The 22,288-nt window shown below is 37.9% G+C and overlaps 1 protein-coding gene across 1 annotated transcript; it reads right to left on the bottom strand.

Annotated features, from left to right (window-relative positions):
* Positions 1 to 14,283: 14,283 nt before the first annotated feature.
* On the bottom strand, positions 14,284 to 15,932 carry LOC132309187 (uncharacterized). Its single transcript, XM_059807519.1, has 3 exons — positions 15,306 to 15,932; positions 14,823 to 15,219; positions 14,284 to 14,675 (listed from the first exon to the last, which is right to left on the bottom strand). The coding sequence occupies exons 1-3, from the start codon at positions 15,930 to 15,932 to the stop codon at positions 14,284 to 14,286; spliced, it is 1,416 nt and encodes a 471-aa protein (XP_059663502.1).
* Positions 15,933 to 22,288: the final 6,356 nt, after the last annotated feature.

Below are 22,288 nucleotides of genomic sequence, written 5' to 3'. Positions count from 1 at the left end.
GCCGACAATTTAACTAGAGATTGAGTTAGAAAGATCTCACAAAGGGTCCTTAAGCACTTCAATTTAACTTTGAATTTTCAAGCCTTGCTATGGTTTGCAAATTTTTAGATTTTAACCCTTTTTGTGCTTAGCTTAGCTCCTCACTTTTCAATTCTCCTTTGCTTAACTTCCATGCTCAATTCACCTAGCCAAATAAGAACAAACACAATAAGTAACAAAAATAAAGTAAAGTAAAGTAAAAATATGATCAAAAGAGTACTAATTCCTATTTGTTTCCAAAGAAATATAGCATTGCCAATTCAATCTCCGGCAACGGCGCTAAAAACTTGGTGGTGGCCGTTGTTGACACTCCAAATATGTGCAAAATAGTGTGGCCAAGTTTTAAATTTATAAAATGCCTCTACTAACTCTAACTACTAAATATAGCTAGGGTGAGTAGGGATCATCCCAAGGGATGATAGGCCTATTTGCAATGGAAACAATATATAGGGTTAGTAGGTCGAGTGATTAAAAGGTGGTTTGTTTGGTTGATTAAACTACAATGTAAATGAATGCAATACTAAGCAACTAAAGTAAATAGAAGGGTAGAGAACAAGAGAGAGAGGTCTTGGGACTTAGAGGTCACCACTAAACATCACCATTCTAGACATTCAATGTATAATAAATGAGGGGAAAACATGTGTTGCAATACAAAGAGGTTTGATTGATTGAATCAACAAGCATGGATTGACTCATTAAGTATACATTGTCTAAACAACCTAGTGAATAGCACAATATATCAAACTAAGCCATTAATCCTTCCTTTAAGTTCACAATCAACGCACTAACAAGTTAGAAAATAATACCACTTGCATTCATAAGTATGGAACATCAAACAACAAGAATAGATTGTCCTCCCATCTAAGAAACTAAGGCAACTACACTATAACTAAGCTAGGAATATGAAAATTAAACTAACTAAGCTAAGGAAAGGCACAATCTATCAAGAAATGAGTATGAACCATCAAATAAACCATAAGAGTATTCTATTAAGCACTATTCCTTAACAATCATTAGATTCATATCATCAATACACATAGACATGCATCAACATCACAAAACCATGAGATAAACACATGAACATCTATTCTAGCATACATAGGCATATGGATAGAAGGAAATGATCAATAGGAAGTATTAAACCACACAAATCATTGTATAAACAAGATTCATATATAAATTAAGTTTCAAGACAACATTATAACATAAATCCCCTCAAAATACAAAGCATTAAGGTCTAGAAAGCATGCTTAGGGCTAGCTCTAGCACTGAGAACATGTGTAGCCACTCATTGATGTAATCATCTAACCCTCAATGGCTATCTCCGTGGTATAAATGCTTTTTTCCTTGGTTGAAACCTTAGAAGAATGGAAGAACTCCCAAGAATAGTGTATATCTCTCTAAGCTCTAGCCTCCTCTCCAAGATAGATGATATATGATATGAAGATCAATGAATGTTGATGAATTTCCTCTTAAAATGGCTCCAAATCTTTATATAGGAGGCTCAAGTGTCACACCCAATGGTCTGGATTCGTGTACTAAGGTCCCTTCAATGATTGCACTATGAATCATCTTTTAATGAGCTGGACCCTATTTTAATTTGGACTTAAGGAGGTTCGATCGATCGAGTTCAGATAAGATCGATAGATCGACTTCAGATGAGATCGATCGAACTTTAGTGAGATCGATCCAATGTTGGCGAGATCGGTCCATCCTTAGCGGCGCCTTTTAGAATAAAGACAAATCTGAGATATTTTTGGGATAAAGATAAAAGTGGTAGGTGGGGATATGATCAAGGAAGTTCGATCGATCTGAGAAAAGTTAGATCGATCAAGATGGTGAATTCTTTTGGATAAGGACAAAGGCTTGGATCCATCTTGAAATGGCTAGATTGATCAATGTGAGATTGATTGGTTTCATCGACTATCACAGTAATAATCAACCCTTTGCAATGACACAAATCATTATAAAATAGGGCTATTGAACAGGTAAGTCGAACCACTGGGATTGCTAGTTTATGGCAACCAAGATTGTAAAATTACTTTTAGTTTGATGAAAGAGGTGAGGAGTTTTTGTTTGGTTTGTCACTTGGTGACTTTGAATTAAAGATTGCATAAAACCATAAATTGCAAGAAATTAAGAGGAAAAAAATTTAGGTAGAGAGGACTAGGGAAGTGAATCCACTACCTACCCTATAAACATGCTAAATTATGATTACTTAGGGAGACAACATATATATGTGACCATGGAATACAACAACACAAATTTGTTACATTACCTTCAAGGAATTCATGAAATCAATAGGCAAGAATAATCTATCAAAGTTTTACATGCTTGAACTACCTAAACTAAGGTGTAGGCTTAGACATGCTCACTAAGCTAGAGATTATCAAACCCTCAATCCAATGATAAAAGCACATGAAATCAAGAATTAAGATTAATCCATCAAAGGGAGGCCTTAAGCTATGGACTAACAAGTTTTTCATAAATCATGCCATTAAAACCATTTCACAACCTCATTTTCATTGTCACTATAAAAATGTAAGCCATATGATCATGAGAGAAAACAATCTAAGACAAGATGATAAAATCAAAATGATCATTTATAAACATTAATATTCATTACAACATGTGTAAACTCTAGATCATAAAACTTGGCCCATGCATATATTTTACTCCCCAAAATAAGCTAAAATTAAGGCATGCTTACAAGGAAGGGCTTCATCACCTCCCTATAAAGGGAGTTAGTTCCCCATGGATGCAAAGGAGGAAGGAGAAGAGAAGAGGAAGCCTTCCATTTTCGCACCTAAAGGTCAAGAACAACCCACACACTTAAGAACTCAATATTTCTCTCTCTAGAACCTTACAAAATGTGAGATCCCCTTATACAAAGCTCAAGCCTTTTATTTAACACAAAATGACCCCTTAACCACTCTAAATTTGTGGCCCAAAATCCTTGAGAGAGTGCAGACCTATCCCCTCAAACAAAGGGATAACATTGGGAGAAACAAATGAACCCACGAGCTGTTATCTCAGAACGACGAGTGCCCGCAAGCGCAGGGCGGGCACCTATGCATACACGAACTTGCTAGCCATTTTGGTGGGCGCCCGCGGCTTGTTGTGGTGGTATGCGAGGCTTGGCTGGTGGCATTAGGCGAGGGCTCTCAATGATTGGCGGGCATCTTCGCCTTTGCAGCTTTAAATCTTTACTTTAATTCTTGGAATGATCTCTGCTCGGCCTGATTGTGCGACCATCATTCTTAGCACTTTGCAAGGACAACCCAAAGTTCGTTGGGTCATTGACTTGGCCAAAACAAAGGTTCCCGACAATGGCATACTTTGATCTTCAAAAACTCATCAAAGCGTCACTTTTAACTCTCTTTGAGGAACCAACCTGAAAATAGACAAAAGCATGTAAATGAAGCTAACAAATACAGTATAATCAACTAATGGACTTAACTAATGCAAATAAGGGTGCTTGAACATGCAATATTCATCGCTTATCAGAGATCGATAAAAAATATTCCTGATCGATTGAAGTTTGCAGATTTCAACCACTTTGCTTCCACTTGGCTCCATTCTTCTATTCAACTTGAGATTGCTTCTTTTATGCTCTAATTTGGCTGAATTAGCTTATTTTGGGGATAAGTGACTGAAAAGGGCAATAACATGAAATTAATCTAAAATGAAAAGTAAGATAGATAAAGGTCCTAAAATACTCGAGCTTAAGGGGTTTAAATGCGCATTTTTCAGCACTCATCAATGAAAGCATGGTGTAATGTGTTGATCTATTAAGCTTTCTAGTGATCCATGAGGTCGAGCGTTAAGTCAATGACTCCCAAACCGGATGGCTTTAGGGCATTAGGTGTTTAAACACCCCTAAGGACTTGTAAGCTCAAATCAACTAGGCTACAAATCAAAACAACCTCCATCTAATCATTTCCCACTTCTCATCTTTTAGGAGAAGTCCTCACTTTTTTATTTATTATTATTATTATTATTTTTTTGTAGAAACAAGTCCAATTATTAACCTAGAGTTTGGGCCCTCCACCTTTCGGTGCGAGAAATTCAATGCTTGATGAGGCTAGAATCCTGACTACTCAATGAAAAGGGTTTGTTATCCACCTTTATCAAGAATGAAAGCTTTCAATGCACTACTAGCTCAATTGGGATATAATCAAATCAATAATCAACAAAGCATATACCCCACAAATGAATGCTAGTGTGCGTCTGTGCTAGTGTAGAATCCTAAAGTGAATCTCAAAACAATCACAAGATTAAGATGATGTGGACCACAAGTGCAAGCAAGATATCAATCTTTCAAAAAATTTACTCCTAAATGGCATCCACAAGGCATATAAGGAGTATCGGACTCTTAAGTCAAGCAATTTTTAAATTTTAAGCAATATAGTCCTCAAAAGATCGAAATTATAGCTAGTTATGGACCAATCATAGAAAATCCCTCAAATACACAAGTTATCCTCAAAATTTTGAATTGAAAACAAACACTGCAAAGAACACACATTACCCCTAAACTTAAATGGCACAGCGTCCTCAATGTGCAAAGAGAATAAAATAAAGAGGAAAGAATATACCAGTACAGCTATGTCAAAGAATGACCGCCACATAAATATCCAAAGTGGGTGATATAATCCCCCCAAACTTGGGATTGACTTTAATCCCCAAATGTCTTTGGAAATGCCCTGCAGCGCAGTCAGGACGTCCGTACGGAGAGTAGTCACGTCTGCTTGGAGAAAGACAACTGCATCCTCCAAGGTCTGTATACGCTCTCCTAGGCTGGGTGTCTGAGCTGGAGCGTCAGGGATGGCTGGATCAGGAAAATGAGGTTCATCCTGACTCCACTCCTGAGAATGTAATGGTAACCCTTTTGGAGAGTGATGTGGTTATTCCTTTGGAGGCTGCTACTCCAAGTCAATCTCCATATGTGCATCCGCAGCCACCGGTGGGTCTGCTGGATCATCTATTGCTGCTGTTGCTGCCTCCTCCATCTCTGCTAACTCTACCTCCTCAGCTGCCAAGATGGCCTCATCCTCTAGACTCCTCATAAGAGTGTTATAGCTCTTGTACCAGTCCTTCTTGCCATAGTGGCAAGCCCCTGCCCCTGACTCAGTATGCTCCTTTGAATGGAAAGGATAGTGCTGGTCTTTGAGGATTTGAGTAATCAGATGTGTAAAGGGGAGGAATATGGCTCGCCTGGGCTTTGCCTTGCTGATCCAGCTCATGTACAGTCTTATCATAACACTCCAATAGAGTGCAGGAACAGAAAACCAATGGCCTGTATAGAAGGCATAAAGGGCAGCAAGAAAATTTGACCACCGCTAAATCTTATGGCCTGCCATAATTTCATTTCGGTATAACACCGAATCAAAGAACCATAAATCATCTGGCAAGTAAGTTCGGGTGGAAAATGTCTCGCCAGCACTGGCAGGGCCAGTCAGAGCTGCGGCCATGTCTGCGTCAAATGGCTTCCTGAGAATAGGATAATCAAAGTCGGGAGGGCAGACGTATGGGCATTAAGAGGATGTGGCTAGTGTCTTGACTGTAATACGGATGAGATAGCCAATAATGGTGGTCTGTAACTCTGCCAGGTTACTCAAGTCCGGCCGGAGGTTCTGGTAGAACAACCGGATGAGCCGCAGGTAAACCGGATTGGCCACCAGGGCCAGAATAGCTGAAATACGGCGGTGAAAAATATCATCATAGGCTGCTATGGTCAGAATCGACCGGGAGAAGAAAGTAGTATCAAAGATGAACTCATGCGCCACTGTAAGGCGTAAATATCTACGCTGAACTCAGTCATGGACCATACCGGGCAGTGCTGGTGGTGGACTAAGTGATGGGGATGGTGTTTGCTCGGCCTACTCAGTGGATGAAGAAGATGAGGATGCAAAAGCAAAAGAGGCAGAGCGCTCGAACTGAGCTGGAGCTGGCTCCTCAGGCTCCATTACTCGCTGCCATACTCGACGCTGATATATCCATCAGGTAATGGTCTTGACTCGAGCCATGGTTTATAAAATAGAAAAACACTTGCAATTGTAGTCATTATACGAGAAATAGAATTGGAAGTACATATATAGAACATGTTTGTCAAGTCTGGATGGACAACTTAGAATAAATTACATGAATCTATGCAAGTTATAATGCAGCCAAGGATAGACAGTGACTATTCCAATAAAGTGATACATGCTAGATATAAAAAGGTAGAATGCAACCAATGTGGAAAACACAGGCATTGGGCATAAATGGGATAGCATGGAACACAAAAGAGGGTATGCAAAATAGTGTGGTTCGGTCGATCATGAAAAAGATGAGATCGATCCAGGTTGGATCGATCAGGACTTCGTTGAGATTGATCGGGCTCTGATCGATCAGAGAATTACTGTGATCGATCGAACCTGTGTAAAAAAATGAACAATCACAGATCTGTGACGTGGACAACACGGGGGGCACCCGAATAATGTGGTAGGCCCCTATACCCCTTAACAAGTCAATATTGGTCACTTAAGTCGGCACGTGACCCCCAAAATCAAAATCAGAACAAAATATATAAAAAAATATATACATATATATACACATGCTTTAAAGCTTCAAAAATAGCAAGAAATCAAACATGGAAGCTCAGATCTAACCGTGGCAACATTTAGAACATGTAAATTTACTCGAAAATGAAAGAGGGAACCCAAAAACTTACCAAAGTGAGAGAAGAGAAATGGGCCGAAGGAGAAAGATGAGACGTGATCGAGTTTGGAAAGCTTAAAAGCTCGCCGGAGGTTCACCAGAGATGAGGAAGAAGATGGGCAGCGGCGAAGAAGAAAGAGGGCTTTGGATCGATGTTGAAATCGATCCAAATGACCCTTGTGTTATATTTTTAAAAACTGTCTCTAACATGTTCGATCGATCACTTGGGTGATCAGATCGATCTAACTCCGATCGATCAGGAAGGAACTCAGATCGATCGAACCCACAAAATGACAAAGTATTTTTGAATTTTTTGAATTTTTTTTTTTTTAAAGATTAAAAATATTTTTGAATTTTTGGAAAATAAAATAGAAATAAAATAAAATATTTTTGGAATTTGAAAATTTTAATATATCTTTATTTATTTATTTATATTATTATTATTATTATTATTATTTTAAAAGTTTTAAATTTGAAATTCAAAGAGAAGTAAAAGTCAACAGGAAGCACCCAAATTGATCAAACATAGTTCGATCGGAACTAGATTGATCCAATAGGTGAAAACCTGTAGACATGTTCGAACGATACACAGAGAGCTGATTTTTTATTGTTTTCAAAAAAAATTCTAAGTATGGAATGAAGATCGATCCAAGGGAAAACTGGATCGATCTGGAAGAAAGTTCGCATGATACACAAAGAGCTGAAATATGCAGGAAATTTTCGCACGATGGGATAGTAAAATGATTAGATGCAGAGATTATGTTCGATCGATCGAACCTCCTTTTGAGATCGATCGAATAGGCATTAAATGCTTAATTCAAACATGACAGTGCACGCATTCTCAATCAAAGACCATAACAATGTGTATGAACCCAGAATATATCTAAACGACGCAAGAAATGAAAGGTAAAATAGAAATGAGGGAGGAATAGGGTTGTAAACCCTACGAAGCACTAGTGTTTACTGTCTCTAGCAAGACATTGGGCACTTTTAGCCCGGATCAAAAATCTTGTTATACATCCCCTCCTTTGCGGGGTGAAAATCACTTTGAATTCCACCCAACAAATGGGTCCCTAAAGAATTTGTTGGATTTGAATCAAAAGAGATTGACTATTCTTTGTCAATGCAACTCTTAGGCTTTCATGCCCTTGCAATACTTGGTTTAAATATATTTCTCTTTGAATTCTTTTTAGAAACTCCATTGACAAGCAAAGACTCATATTTTTCAAGTTCATTTTCAATACATTTTTCAACAACACAAACCTCTTTATGTTTATCCATTGAATTCGGGGTTGGGTTAAAAATGTTCAACTTCACTTTCACGTGGCCAAATGAGATTTTCATTATCCCCGTCCTACAATTGATGTTGGCATTTATGGTTGCCAAGAAAGGACGGCCAAGGATAACCAGAATTTGGCTTTTGGGATTTGTAATCGGTTCCGTGTCTATGACTACAAAATTGACTTGGAAGAAGAACTTGTCAATTTTGATTAACACATCCTCAATAATACCCTAGGGCTTTTTGATGGATCGGTTGGCTAGTTGCAAAACTACCGACGTTGGTTTTAAATCTCCTAAGCCCAATTTAACATATACCGAGTACAGAAGGAGGTTCACACTTGCTCCTAAATTCAGAAGAGCCTGATTAATGACATGGTCACCAATGATGCAAGAAGTAGTAGGTGAACCGGGGTCCTTGAACCTTGGAAGTGTGTTATGTTGCAAACTGAAGCTTACTTGCTTGATTAAAACAACTTTATTTGGTACTTAGCTTTTGATCTTCCTCTTTTGGGTACAAAGATCTTTCAAAAATTTGGTATAAGCCAGAATTTGTTTAATTGCATCTAAGAGGGGAAGGTTGATCTTCACTTGCCTAAACATTTCAATGATTTCATTGGCTTTGCCTTTGTTGTTTTTTAAAAGAATAGGATCTTTTCAAGGCATCCGAAAATGTAGCTCTTGGGTCATAAACCTTTTTAAAATCATTTTGAGAGTTACCTTCAACACAAGAATTTTTCAAATCATTTTGCAAAACTTTTTCAACACAAAAATCTTTCATATGTAATGAAGGAGGAACAAAATAAGAGACGGGACGGGTGTCAACTTTTGGTTGCACTGGTTCACTCACTTTATTTTGGACACCAACTTGATTGTTAACAATTTTCCTACTTCTCAAGGTTGTCACCGCATTGATATGCTCAATTATGGGACCTTCTGATGAGGAATTGGTTTCCACAATAAATTGTTACTTTGGTGGGGCATTTAAACGCATCTTCCCTTTTTCTCTAGCATTTAAGGTACTAGTTATTTGCCCGTCTTGGGTTTCTAGCTTAGTAATAGATTGGAAATGAGAGTGAAGCAATTGAATGTTTACCTCTAGAGTACCCAAAGCGGTAAACACTTTTTCCTCAAAAATGAAACTCCTAGAATTTCCTTGAGAATAAGATGTTTGAATAGGAAAATGAGAGTTAGAAAATTGGTTTCCATGTGATTTTAAAGATGATCTATAACCTTGGGAACCATGGTTTTGCATCAGGGGTGGAACATACTTGCCTTGAAAACCACCTTTGGGAGGGTTTGAGCCTTCCCTTTGGTTTTTCCAATAGAAGTTTGGATGGTTCCTCCACCCAGGATTATAATATGTGCCATAGGGATTATTACCTTGGTTGAAAAATGCGGCATTCACTTGTTTATGGTTCTCACTTTGCACATGTCTATGGGGACAATTGGAAGTAGAATGTAAGATACTAGAACAAGTCATACAAGATTCATTAGATGAATGATGAACATGATTAAGGGAGGAAGGCACTTGATTCACTGAATTATAGTTGATCAAAAATTGATCAAACCTCTGAGATAAAGATTTCACCTCGGCGGCTATGTCATTGGAATTGTCAACTTGATATAAGCCAACATTCTTCATTCCACCTAGATTTCTACCATTTTTAGAGGACAATGATTTATGGATTGAATTCTCACTTATGCTCTCATATAGATGCCACACATCATCCTCATGCCTATCAAGATAAGAACCACCCATGGAAGCATCAACCATTCCTTTAAAATTATCCGACAAACTTTTAAAGAAAAATTATACCAATTGCCATTTAGGAATGTCATGATGTGGACACTTTCTAAGCAAGTCATTGAGGTGCTCCCATGCCTCATGAAACAATTCCCCTTCCATTGAGGTGCTCCCATTTGAGAAAATTCTCTAATTAAAGTTCTCATTGCATTGGTCTTTGAAACCAGATAGTACTTTTTCAAGAACTCTTGTTGCATTTTAGCCCAAGAGGTTATTGAAAAAGGCCTAAGATTGTTGAACCAATATTTTGCCTTGTCTTTAAGGGTAAAAAGAAAAAGTTTGAGTCTTAAACTTCTTCAGGCATGTCAGTGTATTTCACGGTGGAACACACTATTAGAAATTCATTTAAATGCTTGTAAGGTTCTTCACTTGGAAGTTTATGATAATTGGGAAGCATTTGAATGGTTTGTGGTTTAATTTCATAGTGATGTGCTTTAAATGGGGGCAATTGAATGCATGTAGGTGCATTATATTCATTTGGCACAAAATGATTACGCAAAGCAAGAGGAGGATTCATAACCGGTGGTGCTACACGAACACCTTGATGGCCTTACATAATAGGAAGTTATGGAGCAAAAATTGGCCGAGGCATTCCCAATGGAACTTAGCCTTGTTGTGGTGGTGGAATTAATGGTCTTAGCATGCCTAATGGCACTTGAATGTTGTTATGATGCACATTAGGGTAGAGGATGCCTTGTTGGTCTATGTGACCAAGGTCCTCCACAAGGTCGTCATTTTACTCCTCCATTGGTAAAATAGAATGACTAGAATTACCAATTCCCTTAAAATTACGAACAATAGATTCAAGATTCAAGTTAAGTGGGACAAGAGTAGGATTTAATGACCTACGACCATGCATGCACAAACAAAACAAAAACAAGGAACAAGCAAGTAGCATCACTTCTCCCTCACAACAATTCAATAATCAACAATCCCCCACATACGATGATCCCATACTCCCATGCTTTGAACAATATGCAAGAAAAATTAAATTGCCCCCACGCGGGCTCACGATTTATCTAAAAAAATAAAAACTTGCCTTCACGCGGGGTCACGATTTAACTAGAGATTAAGTTTAGAAAAGCTCATAGAGGATCCTTAAGCAACTTCAATTTATTTTTCAATTTTCACCTAGCTTTGCAAAATTTTTTTAGATTTTAGCCTTTTTATGCTTAGCTTAACTCCTTACTTTAAAATTCTCCTTTGCTTCACTTCCTTTACTCAATTCTTTTTTCTTTTTTTTTTTTGTTTTTTTTTTCATAAATGAAGAAATTTTTTTATAAATAAAACAATAAAATACAAAAGAGAAAGTGAGATAGGAATCTCACTGAAACACACCCTTAGGAGTAAAGAGAAGTGTAGACAGGCCCAGAACAACCCAAAACCTCCTATCTTATCCTAGCAAATCTTGAAGGTTAACCCTTGCAACATCTAAGACATCCCAAATAGTACATTTCAATAAAATGGAGGAGGATCGAACAATGTTTGTGTGAAATTTGCCATTCCTTTCATTCCATAAATAATAGAGTGTCGCTGTGAAAACAACCTTAAAGAACTTATTCCTACAAGAATTGATAGCAAACTGTATTCCCAGATCATTAGCAAAAGCTCTGATATAGCTTAATTTTTGAACCTTCCAATGGAACAAATCAGCCAAGCCACACCAAACTTCCCAAGCATAAACACAAGTAAAGAACATATGATCCACATGATCCAAATTCCAGCCACAGAAATAGCAAATAGGAGCTAAAGAAATACCCCTTCTCTGCAAATTAACCTCAGTCAAAATCGCATTTTGTAAAATTAAAACACCAAAAACAGACCAGCGCGGTCTTCCTCCACTCCACACCATAGAATACCACTGTACCTCAGGTTGAACCACCCTACAGGATTCCCATGCAGCTTTGAAAGAAAAAGGTTTAAGATTCCAGAAAAACTGATCTTCACCAACATAGATTCGATACTGCTGCAGAAGTTGTTGAATTTCAGTAAGAAGGCCATCAACCTTCCACTGAAAAAGCTCAATGAAGTTACTTAAAAGTAATTGCTTATTAGTATAAACCAATCTCAAGGTTCTATAACTGAAAAGATCAGATAAAAAAATGCCCCCCACGCCATGGATCCAAAAACATTTTAATAAGTTGACCATTGCCAATATGATAAGAATAATTGTCCTTCAACACCCCTCTCACTGCAACAATTCCTTTCCAAATTATTGAATAAGTATCCTTTGGAATCACAGACCAGTAAGAAGCGTTCTTAAGATTACAATTTTTATACCAAGCAACCCACAATCTATCTTTAGACAGCAGAAAATCCCAGGCCAAGGAGCATTTGGCAGCTCTGTCAATATCCAATAATTTCCTCAAACCAAAACCTTCCTCAGACTTTGGAGAAGTGATTTTATGCCAACATAAACCATGTAATTTCACAGTATTATCATCGTGGCCCCAAACAAAATTTCGCATCCTTCTTTCAATGATGTTCACCACAGCAGCTGGAATAGAGAACACTGAAGACCAGTAGAGAACCATGGGAGTCACTACAACTCGAACTAATTCAGTTCTCCCAGCCAATGATAAGTTTATACATGCCCATCTAGTTGTTGCAGCAATGATCTTATCTAGTAAAGGTTTACAATCCAATTTCTTTAGGCCCCTATCAGAAATTAGAAGTCCTAAATAAGTAAAAGGCAAAGAAACCTGTCGACAACCCAAAGTTCTCAAAATAACAGCCTTTCTTCTAACTGATCTAGTGAAGTAAACTTCAGATTTGTTAGTATTCACCACCAAACCCGACACCTCTGCAAAGTGATTCATCATTTTTCTCAGTGTAAAGACTGAAGCCATGTTAGCTATCACCACCACAAGCAAGTCATCAGCAAAAAATTGGTGAGTAACCATACTCTTAGCCCTTCTAGCAGCAGGAGAGACAATCAAGTTACCACGTCTACATTCAAATTCAAACATAGCAGATAGATATTCAGTGACCAAAGTAAATAACAAAGGGGAGAGAGGGCAACCTTGCCTAATCCCTCTACAAGGCTGAAAAAAACCACGAGGACTCCCATTCACAAGTAAGGAAAACCACACTGTAGAGATAGAAGCTTTGATCCACCCAATCCATTTGGTTCCAAAACCATAAAGCTGTAACAAATTAATCACAAAATCCCACTGAATTGAATCATAGGCTTTCCTAAGATCAACCTTCCAAGCAAGGGTAGGTTGAGTTGACTTGGCGCCAAAACCTCTCAACAATTCAGAGGCAATGATAATATTATCTTGGATTTTCCTCCCACCAATAAAAGCATTCTGTTCTTTTCTAACAATCTTGTCCAGAACCGATCCCAATCTGTTTGCCAAAATCTTTGTAATAATTTTATACAGAACATTGCACAAAGAAATTGGCCTGAAATCCCCCACTTTATCAGCTTCTTTAGCCTTAGGAATCAAAGTAATGAAAGTGCGGTTCAAACCCTTATCCATAACTAAAGTGTGAAAGAAGTGCAAAACAACATTACAAACATCATCCCCCACAGTCCCCCAATAATCCCTGAAAAATCTGGTTGTGAATCCATCTGGCCCTGGAGCCCTATCCAGTCCCATATTAAAAACAGTAAGCTTGATTCATCCCTTGTAACAAGAACTTCAAGTTCAACAGCCTCTTCACCTATGAGGGAATTCCTAATAAAAGCTGCAGATGGAGGTGAAACCATACCACTTAAAGAAAACAAGGAAATATAGTGATTCAAAAGCAGCTCTCTAATACGAATATCATCTTGAACTATTCTCCCATCGATATCTTGGAGACTTGTGATATTATTTAGAGCTCTATGGGCCTTAATTTTTTGATAAAAGAATTTAGTACACCTATATTGATCAATCTTCCACTTAATCCTAGCCTTCTAAGAGGCCAACATTTCTTCATTAAACAAAGCATCTGCATATTTTTTCCTAGCCTCCTCTTCTTTCTGAATAGAATCCATACACAACGGAGAGTTAGACAAAGAGGATTGGCACTCCTCCAAAGTATTTCTGGCTACAATAACTTGTTCAAAAACAGATCCAAACTTTGTTTTACTCCATAACTTAACAGCATTTTTAACAACTTTAAGTTTCATGATTACTTTCACAATAGGATCCCCATTCACCCTTCGAAGCCATGCCTCAGCTACCACTTCCTTCATTACAGATTGAGCATTCCAAACCTGTAAAAATCTGAATGGTTTTGGGCCATCTGCAACATTAGTTGGAATTTTAACGCATAGACCCCAATGATCAGAAAGCATAGAAGATGTAAGATCAATTCTAGATGAGTGAAACATACTACTCCAGTCTTCATTCATTAGACCACGATCCAATTGAGCATAAATTCTTCTAGCACTTCTTGTATTATTGCACCAAGTATATTTACCATTAGAAATTGGGATATCAGAAAGAATAAGGGAATCAACAACCTTATTAACTTCCTTTAGCACCCTCCCAGGAATATTCTTCCCCCCTTAATTTATCTCCATTACTCCGAACAACATTCCAATCCCCAAGAAGAAGCCAAGGACCAGAAATAAAATTAGACATATCAGTAAGGTACTTCCAGAGATCTCTCCTCTTTTCAACTGTATTCTCACCATAAACACCACTCATCCAAAAGAAAAGCCCTGTATTTCTAATTTTAACCTTTAACAGAATGACCTGAGCCTTAACTTCCATGATTTGAACCTCAAAAATTGTAGGATTCCAACCACACCATATCCGGCCTCCATAAACAGCATCATAATTGTGACACAACTGCCAATTAGCCCTTATTCTACTACTAATTCGAACAAATTTTGAACTTTGAACCCTAGTCTCCACTAAACAAATTAACCAGTGACAAAGAGTTCAAGCTCAACCAAGAGTGAATTTCTTATTGCATCCCCCTCCTGTTGAGCCCCCTCACATTCCACATACCAATCATCAATTAACAGTAGAGGGTGGAGCAACACCACCAGCAACCATACCTCGAGTGATTCGTGAACTAGCTTCCATATCAGCTTCCTTTTTTCGCAGCTTTTTCTTTTGATTTTTAGTTAAAGGAGAACGGTCTTGTGGTATCAAAACTTGTTTGCCAGTGTCAAGTTTCTGGAGTGAAGGATTACTCTCTTGAAGAGTGCTCACATTGAGAGAATCAGATTGCCGTAAAGTTTTAAGAGGGGAAACTTCAAGAGGAACCGATCCCTCACATTTAACATTCTCCAAACCAATCTCTTCTTGAACAATAATTAAGGCACCCACTGTGTCATCAGGAGATACATTTGTCTCTGCTTTATCAACTTCCTTAGATAGAGAGTTCAAATTCTCCACGAAAGAGCTCTCATTTGCCGCAGGAACAGATTTCCCTATGTCAGTAATCTCTGCCTGCGAGATAAGTTTTCCATTTTGTTTGACGATCCATTCTGAGGTTGGCTTTTTTTTTTTTCCTGAATCTGCATTGGACACTTTACTTCCGAATGATTGAAACCATTACATTTCCTACACAATTGAGGTTTCCAGTCATATTCAATATAAACCTCACAATCAATTCCATGAATATCAATATTTACAACTTCAGGAAGTTCATCATGAACATCCACTTCAACCACAACTTTAACAAATCCTTCTCTCTCCCGAGTTAATGTAGCTTTATCAGGATATAATGGAATCGAGAATTGAGAGCACACCCTAGCAATAGACAATTTCCCACGACAATACATAGGGAGATTAAACAAGCGAACCCAAATAGGGATAGAACCAAGAACCTCCTTCTCAAGATTCACATTCTTATCCCAGCGCTTAAGTATCATTGGTCTTCCCTGATATGTGTGGATACGCTGAAGAATACTATTAGTAGCATTGGCATTGTCAAATCGCACCATGAAAAAACCTTTTGGTAAAGAAATTAACTTAAAATTCCCTGCAGTCTTCCAAATTCGTTTGAGGAAATCATTGAAGTGTGGAAAATAAGGATGTTTACCCATCAAATACCCAACAATAGAATGTTTCCAATACTCTACCTCCTCTGTGACATCTTCTTTCAAAATCTTAATGACCTTTGCGCATCGACATTCAGGGATATAAGGAACAATCTCCATCTTCTTCTGTGAATCATCATAAAAAAAACTCCTCCAAGAAGGTTTCTTCTGTTGTTAATTCGATTGTTGAGTAGTTGGTGCATGGGGTATACCAGCCCCCACTAGCGGAACAGAGGAGGAAAGAACCTCCCCCATGTCTTCTCAAGCCACCAGTACCCACCACCGTCGACCTGTTAGCCGTAAAAAGGAGAAAGAAACCCTAAATCCCCAAAAGCCCTAAATCGTGAAATTGAGAGAAAAAGGGTAAAAAGGGTTGAGGGAGGCTTTCAATTCACCTAGCCAATCAAGAACAGACACAATAAGTAACCAAAATAAAAGAAAGTAAAAATATGATCAAAAGAGTACTAATTCCTAATTGTTTCCAAAATACAGCGTTGCCTATCCCCGACAACGGCGCCAAAACTTGGTGTCATCGAGAACCAAAAAGTTAAAACGTGTTAAAAATTGGCCAAGTTTGAATGTGTAAAGTGCCAATACTACCTCTAACTACTAATATAGCTAAGGTGAGTTGGGATCGTCCCAAGGAAAACGAAAAAATATTGATATGGAAACAACATTGGACTAGTAGGTCAAGTGATCAAAGATGTTTTGATTGGTTAATTAAAATACAATGTTAAACAATTTCAATACAAAACAATTAAAGTAAATGAAGGGTAGAGAATAAGAGAGAAAGATCTTGGGACTTAGAGGTCACCACTAAACATCACCTTTCTAGTCACTCAATGTGTAATGAATGAGGGGAAATATATGTTGCAATACTAATATGTGCGATTGTTTGAATCAATAAGCATAGATGACTAATTAAGTATACATTGTCTAGACAAACTAATGAATAGCACAACATATCAAACTAAGCCATTATTCCTTCCTTTAAGCTCACAATCAAAATACTTCAACAAGCTAGAGAATTATACTACTTGCATTCATAAGCATGGAACATCAAATAACAAGCATGGATTGTCCTCCTATCTAAGAAAGTAAGGCAACTACACTATAGCTAAACTAGGGACATGAAAATTAAACTAATTAAACTAAGGTAGAGGCACAATCCATCAAGAAATGAATATGAACCATCAAATAAACCACAAGAGTATTCCATTAAAGTACCACGTCTTGACAATCTCTAGATTCATAGCATCAACACACAGAGACATGCATTAATAACACAAAACCTAGAGATAAACACATGAACATCTGTTCTAGCATACATAGATATATGAGTAGAATGAAATAATTAATTGGAAGTATTAAACAACACAAATCATTATAGAAACAAGATTCATATATAAATTAAATGTCAAGACAAGAATTATAACACAAATCCCCTCAAAATACAAAACATCAAGATCTAGAAGGCTTACTTAGGGCTAACTCTAGCCCCAAGAAGATGTTTAGCCACTCATTGATATAGTCATCCAACCCTTAAGGGTCATCTCTATGGTAAAAATGATCTTTTTCTCTTTGATGGAAACCCTAGATGAGTGGAAGAACTCCCAAATGGTGTGTATCTCTCTAATCTCTGGACTCCTCTAACCTCTCTCTCCAAGATTATGTATCTCCAAGATTGTATATCTCTCTCATCTTAATGTAAAAATGGCTCAAAATCCTTATATAGGTGGCTTAAGTGTCACACCCAATGGTCAGGCCTCGTGCACTAGGGCCCTTTTCAATGATTGCACCACGAGCTATCTTTTAATGAGTTGGACTCTGTTTTTTTTTTGAACTTGAGGGAGTTCGATCAATCGAAGTTTGGTGAGATTGATCGAACCATGGCAGTGCCTTTTTGGAATATTGACATATCTAAGATATTTTTGGGATATTTTGGGAAAAAGACAAAAGGGGTAGATGGGGAAAAGATCAAAGAAGTTCGATCGATCGAAAAGATGTTGGATCGATTGAAGATGGAAATTCTTGGGGATACAAGGGGCTCGATCCATCTTGATAAGGCTGGATTGATCACTATAAGATTGATCGAAGCTTTGTCTAACCGATAGAAGATGTTGTTTTCCACCACTTTGTTTCCACTTTACTCCTTTCTTCTATTCAGCTTGAGATTGCTTCTTTTATGCTTTAATTTGGTTGAATTAATTTATTTTGAGGATAAGTGCCTGAAAAGGGCAATAATCATGAAATTAGTCTAAAACGGGAAAATAAGATAGATAATGGTCCTAGAATACTCAAGCTTAAGGGGTTTAAATATGCATTTTTCAGCGCTCATCATGTGGCCTCCTCCGCTAGGCTCTTGGAAAGAGCATTGTAGCTCTTTGACCAGTCAGCCCATTTGAAATGGCAAGCCCCAGACTCAACGATCTCCTGTGGATCGATTGGGTAGTGCTAATCCTAGAGGAGCTATGTAATCAAATGTGCATATGGGAGGAACTTTGCCCGTTACGGGTCGCTCTTGCTGATATACTCATCATATAGCTTCATTATGACACTCCAGATGAGTGTAGAAACTAATAAACCAATGCCCTATATCAATGGCATATAAAACTACAAGAAAGTCTCCCCGCCACTGGGTCTTCTGCCAGATATGTAAACATTTTGGTATAAAACCAAATCAAAGAACCACATCTATTCTGGCATATAAGTCCGAAAGGTATAAGTATCGCGAGCAGTGGTGGTGCCATGAAGAGCTGTAGCCATCTCTGCATATGATGGCTTATGCAAAGTCGGGAAATCAATCCATAGAGGACATATATGGGGGCAATGAGAAGCTGTCATTGGTGTCTCGATAGTAATGTGGATGAGATACCCATCAATGGTAGTCTGAAGCTCTGCTAGGTTACTCAGAGCTGGCTTAAGGTTCTGGTAGAACAGCCGAACAAGCCTCGGGTATACTGGGTTAGTCACGGGGGCAAAAATAAGAGAAAGGTGGTGACCGTAGATCTCGTCATATGACCACTTAGTCTTGGCAACCTCTACCAAAGCCTCCTCATCAAATATGGACTCATAAGAAACTGACAGTCGCTTAAACTTCTTAGTGACCTTCTCCTGGTTAATAGTAGGTTGGGCCGGTGGTGGTATGGGTGCAGGTGCTGGAGGTGGTTCAGGCTCACCCTCCGCAGTAAAAGAAGAATAGTGCTCCGGCTGAGAAGGAGTTGGCTCTTGAGTCCGAGGCCTCAGTCGGTGGTCATAAATCCATTTTACAATGGTCTTGAACCTAGTCATAGCCTGTAAAAAGAAACACACTTGCAGTTATAGTCAAAAATAAGGAATGATATATAAGATGCAGAATTTGAAGCACAAAAGATAGACTCATGTTTGTCATATTAAGATAGACAACACAGAATAGAAGACATGAACCTATCTATGCAAGCGATAATGCAGCCAAGTATATACAGTGACTAAGCAAAAAGTCTGAAACATGCTAGGCTTGGCAAGTACAGAATGCAACCAATGTGGAAAACACAGGCATAAGGCATATATATGATTGCAAGAAATACAGGAGAGGTTATAGGAGAATTAATATACAAAACAGTGAAGTTTGAAAGATCATAGAAAAATGTGATCGATCCATATTGGATGGATCATGATATGTATTGGATCGATTGTGATCTTGATCGATCAGGGCACTAGTGTAATTGATCGAACCTGTTGAGAAATGAAAAGTCACCGGTTCGTGATGTGGAAGGCACGGGGCGAATCCCAATGGTCACTTCAAGGCTCGTGACCCCCTATACACCTCAACAATGCAAATTTGGTCACTTAAAATGGCACATGATGCCCAATTCAAATTCGAAAAGAAAATACATATATACACATGCTTGCAAATCCAAAAATGGAAATAAAATCATCATTGAAGCACTGAAACTATGTATATGAAGCAAGGTCAACATCAAAACGATCTAAAATGGAAAAGAAAATGAAAAATGAAAAACTGACATACCAAAAAAAAAAAAAAAAAAACATGAAGAGAAGAGGAGAACCGAGAGGGAGAAGGAATGATAAGATCGGGATCTGGAGTTTGAAGATCACCGGAAGCTCACCAGAGGTGGGGAAGATAGCTGGAACAGTGAAAAAAAGAGAGAGGGCTTGGAACGTTTGATGTGAACGATCTAAGTGACCCTTTGGGTCTATTTTTAAAAACTGTGTCCGACATATGTGATCGATCACGAGGCCCATTGGATCGATCAAAGTTCGATAGTTCATGAAGTGTCTCGGATCGATTGAACCCATAAAATGACAAAATATTTTTGAAAATTAAAAATTGAATTTTTTTTTTTTTTTTTTTTTTTTTTTTTTTTGAATTTTGAAAAGTCAAAGTCAACGGTAAAGAAACAAGGAACCCTAAACAATCGAATCATAATCGATCAAAGTTTTGATCGTTCCAAAGTTCGAACGATGCACGAAGAGTTGAAAACCTACAGAAAACTTCGCACGATGGACAGAGAGTTTGAAATATGCAAAGGTCTAAAATTTTTCTAAGTGTGGAAGTACGATCGTTCATAAGAACATTGGATCGATTGGAGGTTGCTATGAACGATTGAACAGAAGGTTCGCACGATGGATAGAGAATTGAAAACCTGTAGAAAATCCTAAAGGATGGGATAGAGACCTGAAAATATGCCGAAAAATGGATGCAGAGAGGTTCGATTGATTGAATATGCTCTTGTAATTGATCAAATAGGCACTAAATGCCTAATTTGAAGATGAAAGTGCATGCATTCCCTATCAAAGCCTCAAACAACATATATGATCCCAGATTGTATATAAACGACGCAAGAAATAAAAAGAATAAAAAGAAATGGGGGAGGAATAGGGTTGGAAAACCCTATGAAGCTCTAGTCTTTAACATCTCTAGCAAGACGTTGGGCTCTTTTAGTGAAGATCAAAGATCTTGGTATGCATCCCCTCTTTGATAGGGTGAATGGAACTTTGAACCCCATCGAACAAACTATTCCCTAAGGAACTTGTTGGATTTGATTTAGGTGAGATTGATGGCCCTTTGTCAATAAAAATTTTGGGCTTCCATGCCCGTTAAATATTAGACTTGAAAACAACATCTCTTGAAACTTTTTTAGAAGACAACCCATTTGAAATTTCAACACCAAGCAAAAACTCATTTTTTTCAAATTCACTTTCAAGACATTTTTCAACAACACATACATCTTCATATTTGTCCATGGAATTCGGAGTTGGATTAAAAATGTTCAACTTTACTTTCATGTGACCAAATGAAATCTTCATTATTCCCGTCCTACAATTAATGTTGGCATTAGCAGTAGCTAAGAAAGGACGGCTAAAGATAATGGGAATTTGGCTTTTAGGATTTGGAACTAGCTCCATGTCAATGACAATGAAGTCAACTAGGAAGAAGTACTTGTCAATTTTAATCAATACATCCTCAACGATACCCTGGGCTTCTTAATTGATCGGTTGGCTAGTTGCAAAACTATCGACGTCGGTTTCAAATCACCTAAGCCCAATTGAACATAGACCAAATAAGGTAGAAGATTCATACTTGGTCCTAAATCAATAAGAGCCCGATTGATAATATGATCACCAATAGTGCAAGAAGTGGTTGGTGAACTGGGGTCTTTGAATTTTGGGAGGGTGTTGTGTTGTAAAATTGAGCTTACTTGCTTGGTTAAAACGACTTTTCTTGGTGCTTGGCTTTTGTTCTTTCTCTTGAGTGTGCAAAGATCTTTAAAATATTTGGCATAGGCCAGAATTTGTCGAATTTCATCCAAAAGAGGAAGATTGATTTTCACTTGCCTAAACACATCAATTATTTCATTTGCCTTGCTTTGTTGCTTTTCAAGAGAGGGGGATGCTTTTAAGGCATCCAGAAATTGAGCTTTAGGCTCAAAAGCTTTTTCAAATGTATTTTTTTCAACATTTTCAATATTAGATTCTTTCACATGTAATGAAGGAAGAATAGGATGCGAGACGGGATGGGTGTTAACTTTTGGTTGCACTGGTTCACTCTCTTCATTTGAAACACATATTTGGTTGTTAACAACTCTCCCACTTCTCAAAGTGGTCACTGCATTCACCTATTCTAGCATATGACTTTCCGAAAAGGAATTGGTCTTCACAACAAATTGTTGCTTGGGTGGTATTCATAGGCATTTTCCCTTTTTCCTTAGCATTCAATGTACTAGTTATTTGCCTAACTTGGATTTCTAGCTTTGCAATTGATTGGGAATGAGAATGAAGCAATTGGGTATCTTCTTCCAAAGTACCCAAAGCGTTTAAAACTTTTTCTTCAAATGCGGGACTTCTTGAATTTCCTTGAGAAAATGAAGATTGGTTTGGAAAATGAGAGTTTGAATATTGGTTTCCATTTGGTGCTTGGTAAAAGGAATGATAACCTTAGGAACCTTGGCCTTGTAAAGGAAGGTGGAATATAC

The sequence above is a fragment of the Cornus florida genome, unplaced genomic scaffold, assembly GCF_030987335.1.
Source record: "Cornus florida cultivar Cherokee Brave unplaced genomic scaffold, ASM3098733v1 CherokeeBrave_3.0.0_Hap2_Chr05, whole genome shotgun sequence".
NCBI lineage: Eukaryota > Viridiplantae > Streptophyta > Magnoliopsida > Cornales > Cornaceae > Cornus > Cornus florida.
The sequence above is the reverse complement of the archived record's forward strand: the minus strand, read 5'-3'. Positions and strand labels throughout refer to the sequence as shown.

Bases quoted from the DNA above. Each gene is read 5' to 3' on its own strand.
- LOC132309187 (XM_059807519.1), bottom strand. From the start codon at position 15,932: ATGGAGATTGTTCCTTATATCCCTGAATGTCGATGCGCAAAGGTCATT. The intron at 15,220-15,305 runs GTAAAGTGTCCA...CTTATCTCGCAG, and splicing joins ATGGTTTCAATCATTCGGAA to GCAGAGATTACTGACATAGG. The intron at 14,676-14,822 runs GTATGGTTGCTG...TAATTTGTTTAG, and splicing joins TAGTTCACGAATCACTCGAG to TGGAGACTAGGGTTCAAAGT.